The following is a 19,327-nucleotide window of genomic DNA, read 5'->3' as shown; positions in this document are numbered from 1 at the left end:
GAGCTGTGCCCCCCTGCACCCACCGCTCAGCAGTGCCCCCTACATGTCACCACCTCCTCTGTGCTGTGCCCCCCTGCACCCACCGCTCAGCAGTGCCCCCTACATGTCACCACCTCCTCTGTGCTGTGCCCCCTGCACCCACCGCTCAGCTGTGCCCCCTACATGTCACCACCTCCTCTGCGCTGTGCCCCCCCTGCACCCACCGCTCAGCAGTGCCCCCTACATGTCACCACCTCCTCTGCGCTGTGCCCCCCCTGCACCCACCGCTCAGCAGTGCCCCCTACATGTCACCACCTCCTCTGTGCTGTGCGCCCCTGCACCCACCGCTCAGTGGTGCACCGTTGATACAGTGCCTGTCTGGTCTCTTCTTCCAGAACCTCGCGCGTGCTGCCCGCCTCTCCTAGGTGCTGCCCGCCTCTCCTAGGTGCTGCCCGCCTCTCCTAGGTGCTGCCCGCCTCTCCTAGGTGCTGCCCCCCTCTCCTAGGTGCTGCCCGGACTCTAACCTTCTGTTCTCCTAATTTACCTCTCAGGTTCTGGGGATAAAAGTAGAGCCCAAGGTAATGTGTGCCCTGCTCCTGCCCCCCTGCTCCTGCCCCCCTCTCCTGCCCTCCTCTCTTTTGCTCTCATGCCTTGCAGACACCAGTTTGAGTACAGGGGGCCGGCTCCTCCGGAGTTGGGGGCACTGCAGCCACCACTGCGAGCTCAGACCGGGTATAAATCCATGAAAACGGCAACGTTGGAGCAGAAATTGTGCCGGAGCGCAGATGGAAGGCCACAAGTGTGCGGGTGGTGTTGGCGTAGCCCAAGTGTGGTGGAGTATTAATGGTCGCCGGAGCCCTGGGTAGTGGGTGAGGCCTAGGCTGGGGTATTGGTGGTAGGCGGAGCCCTGATTGGTGGGTGAGGCCTAGGCTGGCGTATTGGTGGTAGGTGGAGCCCTGATTGGTGGATGAGGCCTAGGCTGGGGTATTGGTGGTAGGCGGAGCCCTGATTGGTGGGTGAGGCCTAGGCTGGGGTATTGGTGGTAGGTGGAGCCCTGATTGGTGGGTGAGGCCTAGGCTGGCGTATTGGTGGTATGAGGAGTCCTGATTGGTGGGTGAGGCCTAGGCTGGGGTATTGGTGGTAGGTGGAGCCCTGATTGGTGGGTGAGGCCTAGGCTGGCGTATTGGTGGTAAGCGAAGCCCTGATTGGTGGGTGAGGCCTAGGCTGGCGTATTGGTGGTAGGTGGAGCCCTGATTGGTGGGTGAGGCCTAGGCTGGGGTATTGGTGGTAGGCGGAGCCCTGATTGGTGGGTGAGGCCTAGGCTGGCGTATTGGTGGTATGAGGAGTCCTGATTGGTGGGTGAGGCCTAGGCTGGGGTATTGGTGGTAGGCGGAGCCCTGATTGGTGGGTGAGGCCTAGGCTGGGGTATTGGTGGTAGGCGGAGCCCTGATTGGTGGGTGAGGCCTAGGCTGGCGTATTGGTGGTAGGCGGAGCCCTGATTGGTGGGTGAGGCCTAGGCTGGGGTATTGGTGGTAGGTGGAGCCCTGATTGGTGGGTGAGGCCTAGGCTGGGGTATTGGTGGTAGGCGGAGCCCTGATTGGTGGGTGAGGCCTAGGCTGGGATATTGGTGGTAGGCGGAGCCCTGATTGGTGGGTGAGGCCTAGGCTGGGATATTGGTGCTAGGTGGAGCCCTGATTGGTGGGTGAGGCCTAGGATGGGGTATTGGTGGTAGGCGGAGCCCTGATTGGTGGGTGAGGCCTAGGCTGGGGTATTGGTGGTAGGCGGAGCCCTGATTGGTGGGTGAGGCCTAGGCTGGGGTATTGGTGGTAGGCGGAGCCCTGATTGGTGGGTGAGGCCTAGGCTGGGGTATTGGTGGTAGGTGGAGCCCTGATTGGTGGGTGAGGCCTAGGATGGGGTATTGGTGGTATGAGGAGTCCTGATTGGTGGGTGAGGCCTAGGATGGGGTATTGGTGGTATGAGGAGTCCTGATTGGTGGGTGAGGCCTAGGATGGGGTATTGGTGGTAGGCGGAGCCCTGATTGGTGGGTGAGGCCTAGGATGGGGTATTGGTGGTATGAGGAGTCCTGATTGGTGGGTGAGGCCTAGGCTGGGGTATTGGTGGTAGGCGGAGCCCTGATTGGTGGGTGAGGCCTAGGCTGGCGTATTGGTGGGTGGGATATTAGTGATGACCGGATTCATGGCTCAGGGTTACCGGCGACGGATCGGCGGAGCTAGGATTGGTTACTAGAGGATTATTGGCTGATGGTTGGGTCAGAGGTTGGAATATTTGTGGGTGGGGCCTGGGTTCCCTGGTGGGTGGGGCCTGGGCTTCCTTGCGGGTGGGGCTTGGGCCGGCTTAGTCTGCAGGTCTCCATGAATAGCCGGATGGTGGTGGCAGTACATCGCATTCTCACTTTAACGCTAATCTTCATCACTAACGCTTTTATGCTACAAAGTGTGTAACTAACATGACAAGTGGGCGGGGCTTCATAATGAGAACACGGATGGCGACTCCTGAAGAGACTGAGATGTATACAGGTGACGTATGATGATACCTAGACGGCACTGAGCGAATCTACTGCCCCGAATCTCACACAGAGGGCGTGGCCTGTGTGCTCATTATAATATGAGTCCATGGGACTTATTACTGTCATGTTACTGCTTCTCTGGCATCCCGCTGTGTCTGGGCCGGGTCCCGGTGGTTGTCATGGTAACCCGATGTTGTCATGACGACATCCAGGTCACCAGGCAGCAGCAAGTTAGCTAGATCGTGCTCAGTGCGCAGTCTGACTAACTTGTTTGCGCAGGGCTGCAGCATTTCTATTCTAAGCAAGCGATCTGGGTTAAAAAAGTGAAAGTCCCATAGTGAGACAAAGTGTAAAAGTAAAAAAAAAAATTTAACTCCTTTAGCGAACACGGTAAAAAAAATAAAAAAAACTGAAGCAAAAAACGATGCTAAATCATCATACCGCAAAACAAAAAATGGAATAAAACGCGATCAAAAAGACGAACTTAAATAAAAATGTTACCGCTGAAAACAAGCCGCCATACAGCTCCATCAGCCGAAAAATAAAAAGTTATAGCTCTCAGAATAAAGCGATACAAAAAATTATTTTTTTCTATAAAATAGTTTTTGTGTTAAAATGCCAAAACATAAAAAAAGATATAAATGAGGTACCGCTGTAAACGTACTGACCCAAAGAATAACGCTGCCTTATCAATTTTACCACACGCGGAACGGCATTAAAAAAAAAAAAAAAAAATTCCTGAGTTGTTGTTTTTTGTTTATTTTGCCTCCCAAAAATCGGAATAGAAAGCGATCAAAAAATGTCACGTGCCTAAAAATGGTACCAATAACAACGTCAACTCATCCCGCAAAAAACAAGCCGTCACGTGACTGTCTGCCAAAAGATGGAAAAATTATAGCCCTCAAAATATGGCGATGCAAAAACTAGTCTGCAAAAAAAAAAAAAAAATGTTTTTTAGTGTGTGACAGCTGTCAATCATAAAAACCCAATATGAATTTGGTATGTCTGTAATCGCAGCGACCCGAAGAATAAGATTGTCTAATCATGAGGAACAGTGTAAAAAATAAACGCTAGGGTTAGGGTTGGGGCTAGGGTTAGGGTTGGGGCTAGGGTTAGGGTTGGGGCTCGGGTTAGGGTTGGGGCTCGGGTTAGGGTTGGGGCTCGGGTTAGGGTTGGGGCTCGGGTTAGGGTTGGGGCTCGGGTTAGGGTTGGGGCTCGGGTTAGGGTTGGGGCTCGGGTTAGGGTTGGGGCTCGGGTTAGGGTTGGGGCTCGGGTTAGGGTTGGGGCTCGGGTTAGGGTTGGGGCTCGGGTTAGGGTTGGGGCTCGGGTTAGGGTTTGGGCTCGGGTTAGGGTTGGGGCTCGGGTTAGGGTTAGGGCTGGGCTAGGGTTAGAGTTAGGGGTAGAGTTAGGGTTAGGGCTGGGTTGGGGTTAGAGTTAGGGGTAGAGTTAGGGTTAGGGCTGGGTTGGGGTTAGAGTTAGGGGTAGAGTTAGGGTTAGGGCTGGGTTGGGGTTGGGAGTTTTTCAAAAATAAAGAAAAAAGAAATGGTGACATGGTGACTAGTGTTGAGCGCAAGTGCTCGCTACTTGAGTTTGCATCGGGTGCTCGGGTATGCACCAAGTATCGCGGGTGCTGGAGTGACATGCCTGAGTCTCTGCCCCATATGTTTTGCTGGTGTTATACAGCCGAAAAAACTTTGCGTGGATTGCCTGCCATGCACGAGCGATCCCCGCATGTTTTTTTGGGTGTCTAATAACCGTGAAACCTGCTGGGTGGGGACTCGAGCATGTCTCTCCAGCACCCGCGATACATGGTGCATACCCGAGTATCCGATGCAAACTCAAGTAGCGAGCACTTGCGCTCAAGACTAATGACAACTTATTCAATATGATGACCTAATGTTATCAAATTCTGTGTCGCACCTCTGGGTTCACAATGTTCACTATACCCCTTGATAAAATCCTTGAGGGGTCTAGTTTCTAAAACGGGGTCACTTGTGGGGGGTTCCCACTGTTTAGGCACATCAGGGGCTCTCCAAACACAACATGGCGTCCGCTAATTATTCAAGCAAATTTTACATTCAAAAAGTCAAATGCACTCCTTCCCTTCTGAGCCCTGCTGTGCGCCCAAACAGTGGTTTTCTCCCACATATGGGGTATCGGCGTACTCAGGAGAAATTGCACAACACATTCTGGGGTTTATTTTTTCCTGATACCCTTGAGAAAATAAAAAAATTGGGGTCTAAAGTAACATTTTTGTGAAAAAAGTTAAATGTTCATTTTTTTTCTTCCACATTCCAAAATTTCCTGTGAAGCTCCTGAAGGGTTAATAATCTTCTTGAATGTGGTTTTGAGCCCCTTGAGGGGTGCAGTTTTTAGAATGGTGTCACTTTTGGGTATTTTCTGTCATAAAGACCCCTCAAAGTGACTTCAAATGTGATGTGGACCCTAAAAAAATGGTTTTGTAAATTTTGTTGGAAAAATGAGAAATCGCTGGTCAACTTTTAACCTTTATAGCTCCATAACAAAAAAAAATTTTGGTTCCAAAGTTGTGCTGATGTAAAGTAGACATGTGGGAAATGTGATTTAGTAACTATTTTGTGGGACACATCGCTCTGATTTAAGGGCATAAAAATTCAAAGTTTGAAAATTGCAAAATTTTCGCCAAATTTCCGTTTTTTTCACAAATAAGCGCAAGTGATTTCGAAGAAATGTTACCACAATCATGAAGAACAAGATGTCACGAAAAAACTATCTCAGAATCAGGGGGATCCGGTGAAGCTCCAGAGTAATTACCTCATAAAGGGCCGGTGGTCAGAATTGTAAAAATTTGGCCTGGTCATTAACGTGCAGACCACCCTCGGGGGTAAAGGGGTTTATGTAGTTTGCCTGCCAGTTCTGTGACACAGGCAGGCAAGGGCCATAAATCTGTCACCTCCCCCACTCTTCTGAACTTTATGGAAAGGTGTCTGTGTTCTATCAGATGACGCACTTTAATTACCTGTTTGTAGGAGGGGGATTTATCAGCCGCAGGTAAGGTCATCTGGAGGCTAATCGAGCCTTGCTTCAGTGTTAATATGAGAGCTTTATAGATGTTACAATGATATCTATAACTCCTCCTGCTTTTAGAGATGGCATGGGAGAACGATTTACAGATGGTCTCCTAGCCCATCTCCCCGGCATCCCCCTGGCATTGCAATCTTCACTACCCTTCTTGTGCTGAATGGTAAAATCCGTAGTGCTGTAGAGTCAGGCTCCTCCGCAGTAGTTTACCATTGTCACCGGACCCCCGGTGCAGCCAGCTGAGGGGGTTGTGGTCAGTCACTATGGTGAAGTTGCTCCCCTATAGATAGGGCTGCAGCTCCCACAAGGCCCACACTATAGCAAGGCACTTCTCCACAGTGGCATATGCCACTTCCCGAGAGCTTGTGGCTGAGGATCATCACGGGATGCTCTTCCCCCTGCCCGTTTACCTGACTGAGCACAGCGCCCAGGCCAAACGCACTGGGGTCCGTTTGGACTACAAACCGCTGGGTGAAGTCCAGGGCCTGCAGAACTGGGGAACTGGCCACGGCAACCTTCAGCGCTATGAAGGACCGCTCACAGGCAGCCGTCCAGTTGACTATATTCGGTAGATTTTTGGTAAGGTCCATCAGAGGCATGGCAAGGGCACTATAGTTGGGAACAAATTTCCTATAGTACCCTGCCGTACCTAAGAAGGACATGACCTGCTCTTTGATCTTGGGGTACACCAGGAGGCGATCGCATCAACCTTCCTGGGCTCTGGCTTCAGTGTTCCACCACCCACTCAGTGACCCAGGTACTGCATCTCCGTCATGACTATCTGACGTTTTTCCAGCTTTTTAGTCAAACCAGCTACCTGGACCCACCTGAGCACCTAATCCAGGTTCCCCAGGTGGGACTGTAGACTGCAATGTCGTCCAGGTAAGCGACACCAAACCCCTCTGGTCCCTCGAGCAGCTGGTTGACCAGTCGCTGGAAAGTGGTAGGAGCTTCATACAGTCCAAATTAGGTGGTGAAGGCGGACTTCTCCTGTGCCCCCTTCAACATAGGAATCTGCCCGTACCCCAGACTCAAGTCCATGCTTGTCAAGTACCGGTCACCGGCTAAGTGATCCAGCAGCTCATCGATACATGGCATTGGGTATGCATCGGGGGCGTTTAATGTAATGGCATTTAGCGTTCTGTAGTCCACACAGAACCAGGTCGTCCACCCCCCCCTCAGGCATTTTAGTTTTTCTCCGTTTTGATGTCCTTTTGCACCTCTAGGGAGACACGGTATGCAGTTGGCAGACTGGGTGTTCTACCTGGTGGATGGCTACTTGCATCAGTAGAGATAGTCAGGTAGGGCCGGTACACCTCCCGCAGCTGGGACCTCTGGTCCATGGATAGCGGGTTCAATTCTGCGTCCTCAATAGACCCTCTGTCCCGGGCTACTGCCAGTAAATCCACGAGGGCTTCTGTCTCGTCTTCTTCGGGGATGCCTCACACAGGAAGGGCACATGCTTCCTGGTCATTATGAGCCTTCATCATGTTGACATGGAAGACCTTCTTCCTCTTCTTGGCGCAGTCAATGGTGACCATGTAGTTTACATCATTGAGGTTCTAATGTATGGTGGTATGGACCTTCCCCGGCTGCCTGAAGCTTGTTCTGGGTCATTGGGGACTAGGACCCTACACCCTCTGACACACTTCGTACATCTGCTCCCCGGCGTTCCAGCTTCTGGCTTGGGTCTGCACCATATTCCCACCAGCCACGTCATTGCCTGCATTTTGTCACAGAGCCACATGACATACTCTACGATGGTCACCTCGGGGGTGTTCAGTTCTCCTTCCCAGGATTTCCTTATAAGACCAAGGGGCCCCCGGATCCATCTGCCATACAGGAGCTCGAGGGGGAGAACCCCTTTGAGGCCTGTGGTACCTCTCTGTAAGCAAAGAGCAGGTGTGGGAGGTACCGCTCCCAGTCGCGCCCATGGGACTCAACCAGCATCTTAAGCATCTGCTTAAGGGTACCATTGAATAGTTCACACAAACCATTGGTCTGTGGGTGATACGAACTCGATACCAGGTGATGCACCTGCATTTTCTTACAGAGGGCGTAAAATCTTAATTAGCCATACAATTTAATTTGTTAAAACACAATAAGGTATTTCTCTTGGATTATTAGAGATTGCTGGCTGTGCTTTATTAATGTTCTGCTTGCTCGTCACTTTATGTACACTAATTTAACTTATAAAGTGTCCAGCATTCCACTAATCTCATTAGTATCTCAGGAGCCTCTAACCATTGTTCAAAAATCATCTAGACACATTGTGTAAGTGTTGAAAGAAGATCCGGCAGAGCCTTCACCACAGGGAGTCTCACATGTAGACCCAGGTGATGCGGTCGAGCTGAGAAAGATACCTCCTCTAATGCACACTTAGCTTTGTGGGGGGGGGGGGTGAGGGCAGTTCTGCCATTCAGGGGGCTGAGCCCAGAGAAGCAGAAGGGACTTATGTTTTTGTAGCAGTCAGAATTGGGAAGTAGAATCAAGGAGCATCAGAAAGGCTTTGCAATGAGAATGAGAGACATCCTTCAGGAAAGTAAATGGATTGCATGGCACCCAAAGAGATACAGATTTGTATTCAACATGATTCTAGTCTAAGGGTATCGGCCCTGACTGGAAAGATACGGATCTGCTCCATTTGACCATCAGAGAGACATGGATACACTTGGGGAGACTAGGTTGGGGCGATGAAGTCACCTGGCCCCATGGAAATGTTGTTTGGGGTTGCCAAGAGGGACCCATCGGTCGCCTGCAACCCCCAGAGACATTCGGAGAAGCCAAATTGAGACCCACCGGTCATCTGGCCCCATGGAAACTCTTGGAGAGGCCAGGTTGGGACCCTCAGGTCTCCTGGCCTTGTACCTCGATGGACTGCTAGCTTTCTAAGCTTGCCTCAACCTTCTCTCTGTGGGGGCCCGTCAGAAGCAGGGGGCCACTGGTTGAGGTAGTCGGCCCTGGAAGTCTCCAAAGTTGCAGCTGTTCTATCTCAGGCAGGTGGGGAAGGAAGGGTGAGACTGTGTAATGTTGTACCATCTTGGTTATTTTCTGGGACTGTTCTATGTTTATTGTCCACTTTGTGGTTCAATAAAGTAGCACCCTCACCCTGTGTTGTTTGAGTATCGTTACGCCCACGGAAGACCCCGGGTCTTCACCGCTTCCATTAACCGAGACATGAATTGAGTCACCTGGTCCGTAAGCATCTCCCTGGGAAATCCAACTTGGGAGAATATGGCCAAAAGGGCGTCCGCCACCTTATCAGCCCTAATGGAGGACAGAGCTACTGCCTCCGGGTACTGGGTAGCATAGTCTACCACAGTAAGGATGAACTGTTTTCCAGAGCTGCCGGGGATGGCCAGCGGGCCAATGATGTCCACAGCAATCCTCTGGAAAGGCTCCTCTATCACTGACAAGGGGATCCTTGGGGGCACGCCCCGACTTCCCCACCCTTTGACATGTGATACAGGAGCGGCAGTAGTTGGCAATGTCTGTCCCCATTTGGGGCCAATAGAAGTGGTGCAACAGCTGGGCCTTGGTTTTGCTCACCCCCAAGTGTCCAGCTCTAGTGGAATCTCATGGGCGATCCGCAACAACTCCTCCCTAATCTGATAGGGCACGACCAGCTGTCTTTCCCTCAGCCACTCCTGTTGGGGGTTACATGGGACCGTTTCCCGGTACAACCTCCCTTGGGCCCAGAATACCCTCTCCTTATCTGATTCGGAGGTGGGCTTCTCTGCGAGGCTCCTTAACACCTCTAGACTGGCATCTGAGTGCAGAGCCGCCTGGAACTCCTGGCTGGAGGAAGCCAGAAACTACGTTAAAGCCCCAACCTCACTGGGGCCGGCTCTGGGTCCGCAGCCGGTTCTGTTGTGTTGCCGGTTGATGAGGGCCCAGAAGGCAGCGCTTCACCTGCCTTCTGGGCGCTCATACTATGAGTGACAGCGGCTATGTAGGCCGTCTCCCCGGGTGAGAACACCTTATCCTGACAAGCCGTGGGTACCACTTCCCCATCCTCCCCTGTTACCTCAGGAGCCGTGCTAATCATGGGGCAGCTACAACCTGCCATGCCACCGTCTGTCGTGACACTGGTCAGCTGCACGGGACCACTGGCTTCATGGTGTCCGTGCCTGCTCCCATTGTCCTTAGCGCTTATACTGGCTCCTTTTAGGGGATCCTCAGCCCCATCACCCCGCAGTGTGACCTGGCTGAGCTCTCCTGTACCACAACACACATATTTTCATTATTTATCACATTATTGACAGCTGCACGACATGTCAGATCTGGGAGGGTTGTCAGTAATGTATCCGGCAACCAACCATCCCAGATCAGTTCCCAATAGCACATTGGTGGGGAGATTCTCCGACACCCCCACTTCCCTTAATCCCCTCCCCGCACCCCAGTCCAGGAAAACTCGGGCCACCGGTGTGGGACGGCGAACACCCCCAAACCCAGTGACAGTCAGGGTCTTCCCAGGAATGAGTTCCTCTGGTGACACAAACTCAGGACGGATGAGGGTGCGTTCTGCGCCAGTGTCCTTAAGGCCAACAGTGACTGTCACTGTTTGAACAAAGCCGGACAAAGACCAGATCAAGGGTGTTTCCATCTTTGTGTGTCTCAGAGGTTGAAAGCTGAGAGAGGCCAAGAGAAGTGATTAAAGATAGAAGCTGGGATGCGGATGCGGAGGTGGGGCTGGTTATGGGGATGTTGAAGTCTCTCAGGATAAGGGTTGGTAGATCTGAGGACATGAAGTGCGGCAGCCAGGCAGAAAAATGGTCAAGGAACTGGGTGGGTGAGCCTGGGGAATGGTATACGACCGCTACTCCGAGGGAGAGGGGATGGAAGAGCCTGATGGTGTGGACCTCAAAAGAAGGGAATGAGAGTAATGGTACTGGGGGGATGACCTGGAAGGTGCAATGTGGGGACAGGAGTATGCTGACCCCACCACCAAGTCTGTTCGCAGGTCTAGAGGAATGGGAAAAATGTAAGCCGTCATGAGAAATAGCGGCAGGGGAGACAGTGTCAGAGTCCTGGATCCGGGTTTCAGTGAGGGCCAACAGATTGAGAGAGTTGGTCAGAAAGTAATTGTGCAGGAAAGGAAGCTTGTTCCATACAGACCGTGGATTCCACAGTGCACAGTTGAAGGAGGGAGATGAAGGAGTACGGCTGATGTTATTAAGGTTAGCAGGGTTTCGATGTGAGGTAAGGGAGAGGTTGAGGTTGGTGGAGGGTGGGCCAGGGTTAATAATAATAATAATAGTTTATTTTTATAGCGCCAACATATTCCGCAGCACTTTACAAATTTTAGGGGGGACTTATACAGACAATACAGAATAAGCATATCTCATATCGAACGGAGTGAGGGTCCTGCTCGCGAGCTTACAGTCTATGAGGAAGTGGGGGAGACACAAAAGGTAAAAAGTACATATATTGTATAATGCAGCCTTGATATACTGAATAGGATAAATAATAATACATGGACTGGTCGCCAGCCAGTATGTGTGCAGTCCTTTATAATATCTTGTATATATTTTGTAAACACTGCCCACCTTTTGGGAGTAAATCATTATTATTTACCAGCTTCGTTCTTCTTGTCCTATGTCGAGCAAACACGTTCCTCACCCACTAATTCACGTTACCTAACGGGTACCCGATCCACCTGTTAAGCGATCGGTGGTGGCAGTATACCAGTATTTATGTGATATTGTGGTTTGAGGGTGGCTGGTCGGAGGTATATATACGTTCCTGGAAGGAGCTGGTGGTATATATACGTCCTGTCACATCACGTGCCACAATAGTCGACATAAATTAGAGCAGCTGCACCCGTGCTTATCCTCTGTCAATACCGTGTTTGACCAGCAGGATAAGGGGGCGCCAGAGAGCTGCAAGGTCTGACCCAAGAGTGGGTGTTGTTTTCATGACAAATTGGTTAGGAGAGAGATCCCCTGAAATGAGTAGTAGCAGTAAAAAGAGAGCAGATAGTTTTTGGATTTGTGACGTGGTTTCTTGTGCAATCCTTTTGGATAAGACAGAGTGAGATTTTTCAGGAAGTTCAGAAGAGCATGAGAGGTGTACATGGGAGAGGGTAGGAGAGAGGGGCAGATATGGATGAGTGATGATGGAGGGGGGATGGGGCGGTGAATGTGGATATGGGTAGGAGAGAGGGGCAGATATGGATGAGTGATGATGGAGGGGGGATGGGGCGGTGAATGTGGATATGGGTAGGAGAGAGGGGCAGATATGGATGAGTGATGATGGAGGGGGGATGGGGCGGTGAATGTGGATATGGGTAGGAGAGAGGGGCAGATATGGATGAGTGATGATGGAGGGGGGATGGGGCGGTGAATGTGGATATGGGTAGGAGAGAGGGGCAGATATGGATGAGAGGTGATGGAGGGGGGATGGGGTTGTGAATGTGGATATGGGTAGGAGAGAGGGGCAGATATGGATGAGTGGTGATGGAGGGGGGATGGGGCGGTGAATGTGGATATGGGTAGGAGAGAGGGGCAGATATGGATGAGAGGTGATGGAGGGGGGATGGGGCGGTGAATGTGGATATGGGTAGGAGAGGGGCAGATATGGATGAGTGGTGATGGAGGGGGGATGGGGCGGTGAATGTGGATATGGGTAGGAGAGAGGGGCATATATGGATGAGTGGTGATGGAGGGGGGATGGGGCGGTGAATGTGGATATGGGTAGGAGAGAGGGGCAGATATGGATGAGAGGTGATGGAGGGGGGATGGGGCGGTGAATGTGGATATGGGTAGGAGAGAGGGGCAGATATGGATGAGTGGTGATGGAGGGGGGATGGGGCGGTGAATGTGGATATGGGTAGGAGAGAGGGGCATATATGGATGAGTGGTGATGGAGGGGGGATGGGGCGGTGAATGTGGATATGGGTAGGAGAGGGGCAGATATGGATGAGTGGTGATGGAGGGGGGATGGGGCGGTGAATGTGGATATGGGTAGGAGAGAGGGGCAGATATGGATGAGTGGTGATGGAGGGGGGATGGGGCGGTGAATGTGGATATGGGTAGGAGAGAGGGGCAGATATGGATGAGTGGTGATGGAGGGGGGATGGGGCGGTGAATGTGGATATGGGTAGGAGAGAGGGGCAGATATGGATGAGAGGTGATGGAGGGGGGATGGGGCGATGAATGTGGATATAAAAAGCACAGGAATATGGATGCTGGAATAAAGTACATACTGTAGTTAGAAGAGAGTACAAAGTGTGGGTTACCTGGATCCTGCCCTGATTGACTGCCACGCTCTGATGTGGGGATCATCTGCCTCTTTGGGCAGGTGATGCTAATATGTCCAGGTGGGTGGCAGGTAAAGCACCGGCAGGAGTCGGATTTAGGCCCGGTGCTGGAAGATGGGGTGAGACCCCCGAGGACCAGCTGGCTGGGGCACTGGGGGTGGTTGTTGACTTACCCCCTTTCCAGCTGGTGACAGCTGACTTCCGCACCTCTGGGGTGTGATTGGCCTCATTGGTGTCTGCGATCTGCGCGGCCTTCTTTTGGCTTCCGGCCCATCACAAATTGTCTCACCTCCATAGGGCAAAAGTGAAGAAATTTGACCTTCTCCATCAGGTCCTTCAATACCTCAAAGATGGTGACCGATAGTGATGAACCAGTGTGCTCATTTAACCCTTTCACCGAGCATGTTCGGGTGCTTACCGAGTATCTTCGGCGTGCTCGTATATTATGTTCGGGTCTCTGCGTCTGCATGATTTACAGCTGTTTACAGCCTGAACACTTGCTGGGATTGCCTCTTTCTTAGGGGATCCTCACATGTGTTAAGGCTGTCTGTAAATCATGCAGACACAGGGACTCGAGCATAATGTACGAACATGCTGAAGATACTCGGTAAGCACCCGAGCATGCTCGGTGAAAGGGTTAAGTGAGCACGTTCGCTCATTACTAGTTACTGAGGGTCCCTGGACCCGCTGCTCGAAGTTGTTTCTGAGCCCGTTCACTACATCACCGTAGCTGTTGTGAGGTCCGCATTGCAGGGTCCAGTACTTTTTTCGGCACACTTTAGGGGTCATGTGATATTTCCTTATCAGGGCCTGTTCAATGGACTCATGGTCTCCATCTTTGTCTCGAGGGAGAGCAGTGAACACCTCCAGAGCTTTGTCTTGTAGCCCTGGGGTTAAGTATGAGCCCACTGGCCCTTGGGCATCTGGTACTGTCTGCAGGCCTTTTCAACCCCCCTCAAAAACATGTCCATGACAAGAAAATGCTCAGGACGGGGTTTAACCCCTTCATAACATGTGTCATACATGTACGGCACATGTCGTGCCTCTCCCTTTGGTGCGGGCTCCGGCGCTGAGCTCGCATGTTCCCGGGCACATGACAGCTGATCTGATCTGTGGCTCTAACAGCCACGGGTGGAATCACGATCCACATCGCGTCACTAGTCCCACCCATTGGCGCCCGTGTCACATGACCGCTGGTTGCAGATGGGTGGGCATGACAACCCGTGGGCAGGAAGGAGACCCCTGCGGTTGTCATTGCCGGGAGGCTGAGCGCCGCCCAGTGGTCGTTGTTCATAGCCAGTGAGCATTTCCCATGGAGAGTAATGAAGGAAGTGAAAAGTAAGAAAAAATGTTCGAAAAAGTAAGAGAAAAATAAAAACAATATAAAAGTTTAAATCACCCCATTCAAAATAATACAACAATAAAAGAAGCACACACACACATATTCAGAATCGCCCGATCTATCAATATAAAAAAAGAATTAATCCGATCGGTAAACGGCGGAACGAGAAAAAAAATTAAATGCCAGAATTACGTTTTTGGTCGCTGAAACAGTGCAATAAAATGCAATAACGGGCGATCAAAACATCGGATCTACCCCAATATGGTATCAATAAAAACGTCAGCCCGGTGCACAAAAAATAAGCCCTCACCCTGCCCCCGAAAAATGGAGACGCTACGGGTCTCGGAAAATGGAATATTTTTATTTTTTTAACAAACTTTAGATTTTGTTTTCACCGCTTAAATAAAAAAGAACCTATACAAGTTTAGTGTCTACACACTCCTAATGACCTGGAGAATAATAATGGCAGCTCAGGTTTACTATATAGTGAAGATGGTAAAAAAAACAAACAAAAAGCATCTGTGGTATTGCACTTTTTTCTGCAATTTCTCCGCCGCACTTGGAATTTTTTTTCCTGTTTTCCAGCACACAATATGGTAAAACCAGTGATGGTGTTTAAAAGTACAACTCGTCCGCAAAAAAGATTGCTCCTTCTGGAGTCGGGCTAATGATCGCCCTCTGTCGCCCGGGCCGCCCTCTGTCGCCCGGGCCGCCCTCTGTCGCCCGGTCGCTTTCGCGCCTCTTGGTACTGCTGAATCTGCTTCAGTCGTCCCTCGCGATTGTCTGCGTTGACTTGCAGTGACACCATCTGCAGGAGGGGGTCCACACCACCCTGGCTGTGGGTCTGGCTGGCATGCACACGTGGGACCTCTGCAGCAGTGCCACCAACGTCTTGGTTGGCCTCCCCTTCATCAGAGCTCGGGTGACGGACTGGCTCCACGTCCTGATGCACCAGCTCAGCGATCATTTGCTGCCTCTCTTAGTCAGTGGGGTTAATCTGACTCATCGTACAGATGGCATCATGAGCCTCCTTCTTCTGCTGTTTGTACCCGGCCTCCCCTATAGTATCCAAGATTGCCAAACATAAGACCGGGTAGAAAAACAAGGGAGGGGGAGGGGTGTAACTGCTACACGTACAGTAGTGTGAATAAACACTGAGTCCGATCCACAAAACTCTGCAAGGACCAAACCAGTTTTTAGTGAAAGTGATGGTTGTTCAATCCAGCCACTAATACTCTGGAAATCCCACCGCTGCCCCCAGTATGTTAAGGAGCCAACAGGTGCGAATCGCGCAGATCTCCCAGATAGTACCAATATGTAATTGAACAGCACTCCACTGCCTACAATTATCTGATGAGTGATGGACGAGGACGCGGCTGCTCCCACTACTAGGCCAGGTATTGGGGAACACTGTGTGTGTGTTATATACACTGCTCAAAAAACTAAAGGGACCCCTGAAATCCCCCCTCCTAGATGTGAATGAATGAAATCTTCTCATTGAATACTTTGTTCTGTAGAAGCTGAATGTGCTGACAACAAAATCACCCAAAACTCATCAATGGAAATCACATTTATTAACCAATGGAGGCCTGGATGTGGAGTCACCCCCAAAATTAAAGAGGAAAAACCCACTACAGGCTGATCCAACTGTGATGTAATGTCCTTAAAACAAGTCACAATGAGGCTGAGTATTGTGTGTGGCCTCCACGTGCCTGTATGACCTCCCTACAACGCCTGGGCATGCTCCTGATGAGGCTGAGTATTGTGTGTGGTCTCCACGTGCCTGTATGACCTCCCTACAACGCCTGGGCATGCTCCTGATGAGGCTGAGTATTGTGTGTGGCCTCCACGTGCCTGTATGACCTCCCTACAACGCCTGGGCATGCTCCTGATGAGGCTGAGTATTGTGTGTGGCCTCCACGTGCCTGTATGACCTCCCTACAACGCCTGGGCATGCTCCTGATGAGGCTGAGTATTGTGTGTGGCCTCCACGTGCCTGTATGACCTCCCTACAACGCCTGGGCATGCTCCTGATGAGGCTGAGTATTGTGTGTGACCTCCACGTGCCTGTATGACCTCCCTACAACGCCTGGGCATGCTCCTGATGAGGCTGAGTATTGTGTGTGGCCTCCACGTGCCTGTATGACCTCCCTACAACGCCTGGGCATGCTCCTGATGAGGGGGAGTATTGTGTGTGGCCTCCACGTGCCTGTATGACCTCCCTACAACGCCTGGGCATGCTCCTGATGAGGCTGAGTATTGTGTGTGACCTCCACGTGCCTGTATGACCTCCCTACAACGCCTGGGCATGCTCCTGATGAGGCTGAGTATTGTGTGTGGCCTCCACGTGCCTGTATGACCTCCCTACAACGCCTGGGCATGCTCCTGATGAGGCTGAGTATTGTGTGTGGCCTTCATGTTGCCTGTATGACCTCCCTACAATGCCTGGGCATGCTCCTGATGAGGCTGAGTATTGTGTGTGGCCTCCACACGCCTGTATGACCTCCCTACAACGCCTGGGCATGCTCCTGATGAGGCTGAGTATTGTGTGTGGCCTCCACGTGCCTGTATGACCTCCCTACAACGTCTGGGCATGCTCCTCATGAGGCTGAGTATTGTGTGTGGCCTCCACGTGTCTGTATGACCTCCCTACAACGCCTGGGCATGCTCCTGATGAGGCTGAGTATTGTGTGTGGCCTCCACGTGCCTGTATGACCTCCCTACAAAGCCTGGGCATGCTCCTGATGAGGCTGAGTATTGTGTGTGGCCTCCACGTGCCTGTATGACCTCCCTACAATGCCTGGGCATGCTCCTGATGAGGCTGAGTATTGTGTGTGGCCTCCACACGCCTGTATGACCTCCCTACAACGCCTGGGCATGCTCCTGATGAGGCTGAGTATTGTGTGTGGCCTCCACGTGCCTGTATGACCTCCCTACAATGCCTGGGCATGCTCCTGATGAGGCTGAGTATTGTGTGTGGCCTCCACGTGCCTGTTTGACCTCCCTACAATGCCTGGGCATGCTCCTGATGAGGCTGAGTATTGTGTGTGGCCTCCACGTGCCTGTATGACCTCCCTACAACGCCTGGGCATGCTCCTGATGAGGCTGAGTATTGTGTGTGGCCTCCACGTGCCTGTATGACCTCCCTACAACGCCTGGGCATGCTCCTGATGAGGCTGAGTATTGTGTGTGGCCTCCACGTGCCTGTTTGACCTCCCTACAACGCCTGGGCATGCTCCTGATGAGGCTGAGTATTGTGTGTGGCCTCCACGTGCCTGTATGACCTCCCTACAACGCCTGGGCATGCTCCTGATGAGGCTGAGTATTGTGTGTGACCTCCACGTGCCTGAATGACCTCCCTACAACACCTGGGCATGCTCCTGATGAGGCTCAGTATTGTGTGTGACCTCCACGTGTCTGTATGACCTCCCTACAACGCCTGGGCATGCTCCTGATGAGGCTGAGTATTGTGTGTGGCCTCCACGTGCCTGTATGACCTCCCTACAATGCCTGGGCATGCTCCTGATGAGGCTGAGTATTGTGTGTGGCCTCCACGTGCCTGTATGACCTCCCTACAACGCCTGGGCATGCTCCTGATGAGGCTGAGTATTGTGCGTGGCCTCCACGTGCCTGTATGACCTCCCTACAACGCCTGGGCATGCTCCTGATGAGGCTCAGTATTGTGTGTGGCCTCCACGTGCCTGTATGACCTCCCTACAACGCCTGGGCATGCTCCTGATGAGGCTGAGTATTGTGTGTGGCCTCCACGTGCCTGTATGACCTCCCTACAACGCCTGGGCATGCTCCTGATGAGGCTCAGTATTGTGTGTGGCCTCCACGTGCCTGTATGACCTCCCTACAACGCCTGGGCATGCTCCTGATGAGGCTGAGTATTGTGTGTGGCCTCCACGTGCCTGTATGACCTCCCTACAATGCCTGGGCATGCTCCTGATGAGGCTGAGTATTGTGTGTGGCCTCCACGTGCCTGTATGACCTCCCTACAACGCCTGGGCATGCTCCTGATGAGGCTGAGTATTGTGTGTGGCCTCCACGTGCCTGTATGACCTCCCTACAACGCCTGGGCATGCTCCTGATGAGGCTGAGTATTGTGTGTGACCTCCACGTGCCTGAATGACCTCCCTACAACACCTGGGCATGCTCCTGATGAGGCTCAGTATTGTGCGTGACCTCCACGTGTCTGTATGACCTCCCTACAATGCCTGGGCATGCTCCTGATGAGGCTGAGTATTGTGTGTGGCCTCCACGTGCCTGTATGACCTCCCTACAACGCCTGGGCATGCTCCTGATGAGGCTGAGTATTGTGCGTGGCCTCCACGTGCCTGTATGACCTCCCTACAACGCCTGGGCATGCTCCTGATGAGGCTCAGTATTGTGTGTGGCCTCCACGTGCCTGTATGACCTCCCTACAACGCCTGGGCATGCTCCTGATGAGGCTGAGTATTGTGTGTGGCCTCCACGTGCCTGTATGACCTCCCTACAACGCCTGGGCATGCTCCTGATGAGGCTCAGTATTGTGTGTGGCCTCCACGTGTCTGTATGACCTCCCTACAACGCCTGGGCATGCTCCTGATGAGGCTGAGTATTGTGTGTGGCCTCCACGTGTCTGTATGACCTCCTTACAACGCCTGGGCATGCTCCTGATGAGGCTGAGTATTGTGTGTGGCCTCCACGTGCCTGTATGACCTCCCTACAACGCCTGGGCATGCTCCTGATGAGGCTGAGTATTGTGTGTGGCCTCCACGTGTCTGTATGACCTCCTTACAACGCCTGGGCATGCTCCTGATGAGGCTGAGTATTGTGTGTGGCCTCCATGTGCCTGTATGACCTCCCTACAACGCCTGGGCATGCTCCTGATGAGGCTGAGTATTGTGTGTGGCCTCCACGTGCCTGTATGACCTCCCTACAACGCCTGGGCATGCTCCTGATGAGGCTGAGTATTGTGTGTGGCCTCCACGTGCCTGTATGACCTCCCTACAATGCCTGGGCATGCTCCTGATGAGGCTGAGTATTGTGTGTGGCCTCCATGTGCCTGTATGACCTCCCTACAACGCCTGGGCATGCTCCTGATGAGGTTGCGGATGGTCTCCTGTGGGATCTCCTCCCAGACCTGGACTAAAGCATCCGCCAACTCCTGGAC

General features: G+C 52.2%; 1 protein-coding gene across 1 annotated transcript in view; it reads left to right on the top strand.

Annotated features, from left to right (window-relative positions):
- MROH1 (maestro heat like repeat family member 1) overlaps positions 1-19,327 on the top strand; it is a 140,099-nt gene that overhangs the window by 42,063 nt on the left and 78,709 nt on the right. Inside the window, 1 exon segment of the mRNA XM_073680090.1 lies at positions 531-557. Within this exon segment, the coding sequence (XP_073536191.1) occupies positions 531-557 (27 nt within the window).

Source organism: Phyllobates terribilis, unplaced genomic scaffold (assembly GCF_046119375.1).
Source record: "Phyllobates terribilis strain yellow unplaced genomic scaffold, ASM4611937v1 Scaffold_4__5_contigs__length_816908805, whole genome shotgun sequence".
Lineage (NCBI taxonomy): Eukaryota > Metazoa > Chordata > Amphibia > Anura > Dendrobatidae > Phyllobates > Phyllobates terribilis.
This window is presented reverse-complemented; position numbering and strand designations above follow the sequence as displayed.